Genomic DNA, 8,502 nt, shown 5'->3' on the forward strand with positions numbered 1-8,502 from the left:
GGTGGCTCCCCGTGCGCTCCGTGCGCTCTCACACCCGCTGGGAGGGGAAACGAGGGGCACACACAGCAAATGCTGCGGGCATTGTACCGGGCTAGCTGAAACAAGGGACACACAGAGCAAATGCTGCGGGCATGGCACCGGGGCAGCGGGAGGGGAGCACCGGCCGACAGGGCAGGGCAGGGCAGGGCCGGGCAGAGCAGGGCAGGGCAGGGCCGAGCCCGGCAGCCCCAGGGTTCGCACAGCCGCGCTTCGGGCCCGGCCCTCGCCTCCCCGCTCGCTGCCGGCCGAGCCGCGCTGACGGGGGGGACCCCCGCGCTGACAGCGCAGCGGAGCCGATCGTGCCTCCCCCCACCCCCGGGGGGCTCCCGCCTCCTCCCGGGCTCCCCGCGCCGCCGCCGCCCCCGCACAGCGCGGCGGAGCCCGCGGGGGCGGCGGCGCTGCCGAGGATGCGCTGGCGGAGCGCCCGGCCAGCGTCACGGCGGGGAGGGCCCCGCGCCTCCGCCGGCACATAAAGAGCGGAGCGGGCAGCGGTGGCGGCAGCAGAGCTCGGGGAGCTCCCGCGGCAGCCACCGGGGAATCCCTCACCGATCCCTCACCGATCCCTCACCGCGCCCTCGCTCCGCGCAGCGGCCCGAGGTAAGCGCGGCTGCGGGGCCGGGGCTGTGCGCGACAAGGGCTGTCCGGAGCTGGGGCTGTGCGGGGTTCTGGGCTGTGCGGAGCTGGGGCTGTGCGGAGCCGGGGCTGTCCAGGACACGGGCTGTGCGAGACAGGGTCCGGAGCTGTCCGGAGCCGGGGCTGTGCGGGGTTCTGGGCTGTGCGGAGCTGGGGCTGTGCGGAGCCGGGGCTGTCCAGGACACGGGCTGTGCGAGACAGGGTCCGGAGCTGTCCGGAGCCGGGGCTGTGCGGGGTTCTGGGCTGTGCGGAGCTGGGGCTGTGCGAGACAGGTCCGGGGCTGTCCGGATCCGAGACTGTCCGGATCTGGAGCTGTGCGAAGTTCTGGGCTGTGCGGGTCTGGGGCTGTGCGGCACCGGGCTGTGCGGGGCAGCGGGCGCTGGGAGCCGTGCCCTGCCCGCAGCCCGGGCTGACAGCCGTGCCCTGCCCGCAGCCCCATGACCCTGAACCGCGGCGACAAGCGGCGCGGCAGCACGCCGTTCGCGGCGCAGCAGCACCTGCACCGCCGCAGCATGCCCGTGGACGAGCGCGACCTGCGGCCGCTGCCGCCCGAGGAGCTGTCGGGCTTGGTGCGCTGCACCTCGTACAGCCCCGGCGGGCAGCACCGCCAGAGCTGGGCCTCCGACTCCTCCGACTCCGTCATCTCGTCGGGCAGCGACTCCGACGGCAGCCTCTACAAGGTGATCCTGCTGGGCGAGCACGGCGTGGGCAAGACCAGCCTGGCGCGCATCTTCGGCGGCGTGGAGGACTGCGCGGACGCCGAGGAGGCCGGTGAGGGCACGGCGGGCTCGGGGCTGCCGGGGAACCCCGGCTCGGAGCCCCCCCTAAGGACACCGGCAGGGATGGAGGAGGAGAATTTCTTCTGCTGAACTCTTTTTATTTGATTTTCCATAGGAAATACATACGACAGGTCAATTATAGTTGATGGAGAAGAAGCGTCTCTCGTGGTGTTCGATATATGGGAGCAGGTACTTACAGCTCTTTCCTCGTGCTTTTGCTTTATGGCTTGGTCTGTAGTTCTCTTAAGGAAAAAAAAAATAGAAATGGAACAACTACGCCTATTTGTTCAATCAGATAAGTGACATTAAAAAATTAGAATTCATACTGCCTTTTCTTCTCTCTGCAAATTATTTCTTGTAGCTAGGCAGGCAGTTTAAAACCCTGAAGAGAGCAGAGTGAGACTCTCTTAATGCTTTGAATAATCGGTATCTTACATGAGCAGCCCAGGGAATTACTGTAAAATTAGAGATTGTCAGTCTGATCAGTGAAGACTTGATATTATTTCTGGAAACAAGAGAAATTTATTTTGTTTTGTATTTTAAATAACAAAATGTTTGAAATGTTGGGGAGATTGGCTTACTTTTACTGACTTTTAATAAGAAAGCTAAGAAAAGAATCTTTAAGGTGCTTACAGTAATAAATGATCACTCAGTGTTGAGTAGATTTTTCAGCAGAATAAATCCATTTCTTGTCTGTTGTTTCAGGACGACAGCCAATGGCTCCAGAACCACTGCATGAAAATGGGAGATGCCTATATTATTGTCTACTCAGTGACAGATAAAGTTAGTTTTGAGAAGGCTTCTGAGCTAAGAATCCAGCTGAGAAGAGCAAGGCAGACAGAAGATATTCCTATAATCCTTGTGGGAAATAAAAGTGACCTGGTCAGGTCCCGGGAGGTCTCAGTTGATGGTAAGAGACACTGAATTTTCCAAGTGCTGTCTAAAGCAGTAGCAAAGGCTGTGCAGGATCGTGGCCAGTAGGAATGCCTGGGTTTGATGTAGAAAAATGTGTGATTTGAGCATCACTGGGGAAGTGGAGCCGGCTGGCTGTGCTGCAGGGCTTGGTACCACAGAAAACACTGGGCATGGGTGTGGGGGAAGGTGTGTGGCTGTGCAGAGCTGCAGTGGGAGAGGAAAATGCATCAGAGCTGCAGCTTCAGCACAGGACTACTGAAGGCAGGCTTTAACTGTATGGTGTGTGTGCAGCAGCATTGCCAGGCTCGGGCTGTGACAGCCTGAGCAGTGACAGCCTGAGCTGTGACAGCCTGAGCTGTGCTCTTTCGGGGACACAGTGCCGTGTCACAGAGCTGGGCAGCCTCAGGACAGGGATCCCATGCAGCCTGTGCAGCCCTTTCTGCTGCAGGGGACTCCAGCACATCTGAGCTGGGCTGGTGGGACCAGGCTCACACAACACAAAAGTCTTTTTGTGCTCTTCAGCTGGGATCAGTGAGAATCCTCTCACTGGCATTTGGGTACCTGGGGCACAGGAACCAATGCCAACACCACAGCCTTGATTCTGCTTATTTAAACATTTTCTGAGGCTTTTCCTTTGGCTGGGTTTAGTTTTGTTTTGGGGTGAGTTTTCTTGTTTTCCACTGGAAAGAATACTCTGAAATATTGGTACCTTGATAATGAGCCATCTCTCCCTATCTGGTTTTCCATGCTCCCAGTGTTAAATTCCTGCTCAGGGAATTGACTGGAGTTCATCAGGAGATTACTTTTTCAGGCTGGAGCAGGGCATGGTTGACCTCTCCTAGTTCTGACATCTGTACTTCCCTCAGTTTACAACTCTGCCATTATTTACCACAGCTGACTGTGGAAATTTGTGCTGCAGCAATGTCCCAGGGTTAAGTGCTTATGTCCAGAACACTGAATATCTTTTATCTCAAATTTAGCCCTGGTCAGATTCAGTGGGGCACAACTTTGTGACCTCTACTGATGTGTTCAATGACTTGACCTTGTGGCCTATGTCAGCTCCACTTCTGTTGGTGTGGAGAACTCACTTGTTGCAGCAAGGCAGAGGTGCAGAATTGCTCAACAGCTTCCAGAATAAACTCCATTTCTTTCTGTACATCACTGTAGGGAGTCTTTACCCAAAGTCAGTTTAATGCAAAAGCAGGAGACTCACACTGCTCCATATCAAACCACAAGCACACTTCCCAGGGCTTCTCCTAAATCAGCTTTAGCTCCTACACAGTGCAGGCACAGTTTGCCTGAAGGACTATTGCTGCCATGTATTCAATTCCATTGATCAGATGAGATTCTGAATTCACAGCACAACAAAACCAAGGACAGCGAGGGGGCAAAACCATGAAGAGCAAATTTTGGTTTTCCTATTTTGCAGTGAAGCTCTTTCATGGCATTGAAGGCACTTTGCTTACTTCGAGCCAATTCCTGTTCTGCCCTGCTGACAGTGTGTATGAAAACCTCTCCACTGACCTCCCTGTCTGTCTGTCTGTCTGTCTGTGCAGAGGGCCGGGCCTGTGCCGTGGTGTTTGACTGCAAGTTCATCGAGACGTCGGCAGCTCTGCACCACAACGTGAAGGACCTGTTTGAGGGCATCGTGCGGCAGATCCGGCTGCGCAAGGACAGCAAGGAGGACAACGCGCGCAGGATGGCCAACGCCAAGAGGAGGGAGAGCATCAGCAAGAAGGCCAAGCGCTTCCTGGGCAGGATTGTGGCCAAGAACAACAAGAAGATGGCTTTCAAAGCAAAATCCAAGTCTTGCCACGACTTGTCCGTGCTATAGGAGCCCTCAGGGAGGGATGGACGAGCCCCTGATCCCCTGAGGATCCCGTGGGCACAGCGGCCGTGGCTGCTCCAGAGACTCTCGTTAATGCCTTAAGGTGCTCAAGCAAGGCTGGAAGTTACACTACAGTGCTTCATTGATAAATGGGTTAAGTTTCAGTGTGTGCAAGTAAATGAACTAACTTGAAATAGGAGGCTTGACATGCCCACTGTGTACATATGTTCTATATCTTCTTGTCTTGTGGATACCAGAGATGCAAAGATAAGAAAGGATAATATCGCCATAGACTTGTCTCGTTTGCAGAGCAAAACTTCAACTTGTACGCAGGCTCGTACACTCTTTTTAGTACAAAGCAAGCAATGATAAATCTTTTTAAACTTAAATGTGGGGAGGGTGGAGTAGAACCACAGTAGAATGGGAGAAAACAAATTATATATATATTTAAATACAGAACAGATATCATTTTATTAAGTTAATTTGCACTTCCATTAACTGTTATTCGATTAATTGGTTACTTGTTTACATGCAGATTTTATAATAAAATATTATTTCCTGTTATAATAAACCGTGTTTTTCTCATAGTGTGGCTAAAGATGAGAGAACAGCATTTTTATATTGACGTTTTTCCACTGTACCAAATGTTACACACAGACTGAAGATTTACATGTGATAGAGTTGTGGAACGAGATGAATTGGGAAAATCCTCTGCCCTTTTGTTTATTAAAGGGTTTCTTTAAAAAGGAAACCCTGCTTTTATGAACACTCTACTTCAACAGCTCTTCTTGGGAAGGGAGCCCCATATTATTGTTCATCCTTAACCTGGTTCTCATCAGCTCTAGCAGGAGCAGGGCTTTATGTACTGCCTTTAGTGAGATTGATGTGCTGTGTTTACATTGATAAATTGAGCCCTGGAATGTTTGAAGTCCTCTCCTGCCTTGAAGGTCTTGTGTTACAGCCAACAAGCAAATGCAGGAGGTTGTTTTTTTCCTTTTTGGCAGCGGTATAATTGTCCAATCTACTCCCACTCCTGTAGATGTGGTTCCAAGTGGTTTCAAGAAGTCCAAAGCAGGCTGGCAAGGGTGTTTGAAGGAGCTGTGGGATTCAGTTGTGTACAGTGGCCTTAAATTGCTTTTGTGGCAATTTAGTGTGTTATAATCACTGTTTTTCCATTATTTCTCCCTATTTGCTATTAATGAAGTTAAAACCAAACATGATGCAGTGCAAGAACTGGGACTTACGGTATTTTATTTATAAATTCTGCTTCATAGGATACATTCTCTTAAAAATAATCTATAAACTCTGTTCTCAAAACCCATAAAACACACATTCCTCTTTCCATAGTCCCTGCCTGAGTTCAGTTCATTGGAGATTGTTCCAGCTGCCTGGAGCCCAGCTTGCCCATGGCTTTAGAGGGGCTGAGCTTCCCCAAAGCTCTGGGAGGCTTCCTCAGCTCTCACAGCTTTCCTTGGCCTTCCAGAGCTGGGGCAAACATCTCTCCATGGAGTTATCCCAAGGCCCAGGCACTCCTCAGGGAGCAGGGCAGGAATTCACAGGGGGAATGCAAGAATTAGCAAATTAGCACAGCTCCTGCTGTGCTGCTGGTGAGCCTGGCTGGTCTCATGCCCAGTTTAGCTTCTGCTGCTGCTGACAGCTCACATTTCTTGTCAGGTGTTGCCTTTGTGCTCTGAGTGGTCTAAAGTGAAGGATTCTGTCCTGCAATCAAAGCTAACATTTGCCTGAGCAGACACTTTAATTGGATTTGGCTTTATTTTCCCACTAGCTTTGCTTCCTGGCAAGCTATTTTCTGTTACATATCTATCTTTATCTATTATATATCTATTATTATCCATTTTTGGGACATTTGACCACTGTCAGAGTATGGCACCAGGCATCTCTGTACATGGCAGCTTTTAATGTCAGCACCAAAGCAATGCTCTGATCCTGACAATTCTGCAGCCAGAGTGCCCAAATCTGCACATCCCTGCTGAGGCCAAGGACAAAACTGTGTTGGCAAAGCCTCAGTCTTCTGGTTGCCCTTTGCTTTCACAGAGAGCAGGAAAGGACTGAGCTGTCTGATGGATTTATGGGGTGAAATCCTGTCCATAATAAATCCAGGAATGGGATGCACACCAGGAGTGTAAGATTGGGCATTTCACAAAGTGACAATGCTGTGTTGCATCACTGCAGCTGCAAAACCTCCTCAAGGCTGTGGTTACCAGCTGTGCTTTCTGCACTCTGATCTATAAATCCCATGGTTTTTACTGTTCATGAACTCAAAGGTCAGTTTAGGCCAATTCTTAAGCCTGAGATATTTCTGAGGAGCTCTGGCACATTCCTAGTGGCTCATTTAAACTGTAGAAGAGAATTTGTATTTTGGACCTATATCCTATAGGGCACTGTGAGACAATAAACTGTGAGCCACTCTAAAGAAACATGGGCTAGTCTAACACATTTTCTATCAGTTAATATTGTACAATAAAATACTTATTCAAATCCTCATTGTACTAATTTTCTTCATTCATTCATTTTTTAACTTTCTTTGTACAGGTATTGGCATAATTCAGCCATGGCTCTTGAGAAGGGGAAGGTTGGATGTTATTGCAGCTCTGACAAAAAACTGCTCCAGATCATATTCTATGCTGTAGAAGTTTTATCATGAGTACTATTTTGCAGAGATTTTGAAGCTCCTGGAAGATATTTTGCCCCAAAAAAAAAAAAATTATTGGATGCAATTTAGTGGAATTTCCAAGCAGACTTTTTGGATGTACAATATGCAGCACTACATAAAAAACAGTAACAGGCTGACGAATGTCTCTAAAAATCAAATTTCTTCAAAAGGTTATTTGTATCCTCAAACATTTGAAAGTCATCTCTAAGTTTTTGTAATTTGAGATATTTTACTGGTGGGGTTACTCAGATTCTTATCATTAAAGGGCTGAATCTATTATGTGAAAAAGAGTGAGTCCCAGACAGCAACATTTTCTCCAATTATTACCCAAACAGAACAGAATATAAGGGGTAATGTGTGAGTTTCCTTATTTTTTGCCAATGCACATCAGTTTTAATTTGGAGAGACATTTCACACAGTCATTTAATCTTTACTGCTTTCCCTGCTGCTGCCAGCTGAAGTTCCTACTACTGCTAATTGTGGTGGTGGATTCTGTGCTGGCACAAATCCATCTGGAGCAGCCAGTTATTAACAACCCCAGTGCAAGGACATTGCCTTTTATATGTGACACACGTGTTAGGAAAACAAATCAAACCCTCTGTGCCTGCTGTGCTAAACTAGACTCTGCACAGTCTCCACCATATGAAAGATGTGGAAAATAGCATTCCTCCACCTGCCAGAACCACGAAGCAGAAAATCATGTCACACAAATATAGACAAAATGTTATCTGCTGGGGAAGACTTGGCCAAAAATGAAGTTTTACTCAGAAGCATTTTCTCAAAATAGGAGTAGAAAAACCAGAGCATGATCTACATAGTAACATTGCATAACATCAGCATTCCTCCCTGAGAAGGAAAATATAGTGAGTTGACAGTGATTAAGAATGCAGTGCATGACAGAAAACTGGTGAGATGTAGTCTAAAAAAAGGGAGTTAATGCTTACTCATATCATGCTGAAATTTACTTCAAGGCTCTTAATTTTATTGAAAGACAATACAGGTTTAATTTCAAGTACATCACAGAGGCCTGAATGAATTTACAGTTGCAATCAAAGGTGATGTCTGTGCATCCCAGGAGGTTCCTTTATATCATTATTTACCACAAGACCCCTGGCATTGTAAGGGACACCCTCCTTGCACAAGGGAACACTGAACACCAACACTACTGAAGATACCAATCTCTAAAAATTGAAATAGTGAATTACATCTGCTGTCCTTGTGCTCTGTGCCACAGATGTTGAGCAGAGAAGTAAAAGAGGGAACAAATCCCAACTGAATGTCTGCAAATAACGTTTCTGTAGCCGCTGTTCAGAATTCAAGAGGGAACAATATTGTTTAACATAAAAATGTATTAAGGATTCCCGCACTAGAGGGTAGGAATCAGGTTAAAAAATTATTTCACCAACAAAATACTATCAGTTACATATCACAGAAATGTTCTGGCCACTGGTTAAAATGGCAGTTGTATGTCTTGAAGACTTTCCTCTCTCTTGCTGACTTCTTCCCCTCCCCTTTTTTCCTATTTATAAATGTGCTGCTGAATGAATCATTGGAAACCAATTAGGAGCCTACAGATTTTTTTTTTTATTTCTAATAACTCCCATATTTATCACAGGAAATTAAGACAATATTAA

General features: G+C 48.1%; 1 protein-coding gene across 1 annotated transcript; it reads left to right on the plus strand.

The window, feature by feature from the left end:
• The first annotated feature begins 553 nt into the window (after positions 1-553).
• On the plus strand, positions 554-4,810 carry RRAD (RRAD, Ras related glycolysis inhibitor and calcium channel regulator). Its single transcript, XM_054269318.1, has 5 exons — positions 554-636; positions 1,106-1,443; positions 1,567-1,640; positions 2,157-2,361; positions 3,923-4,810. Exons 2-5 carry the CDS (start codon positions 1,110-1,112, stop codon positions 4,198-4,200), a joined length of 891 nt encoding a protein of 296 aa, XP_054125293.1. The 5' UTR covers positions 554-636; positions 1,106-1,109; the 3' UTR covers positions 4,201-4,810.
• Positions 4,811-8,502: the final 3,692 nt, after the last annotated feature.

The sequence above is a fragment of the Melozone crissalis genome, unplaced genomic scaffold (genome assembly GCF_028551555.1).
Source record: "Melozone crissalis strain CALT ecotype California unplaced genomic scaffold, PUWL_Pcris_2 ptg000007l_1, whole genome shotgun sequence".
Lineage (NCBI taxonomy): Eukaryota > Metazoa > Chordata > Aves > Passeriformes > Passerellidae > Melozone > Melozone crissalis.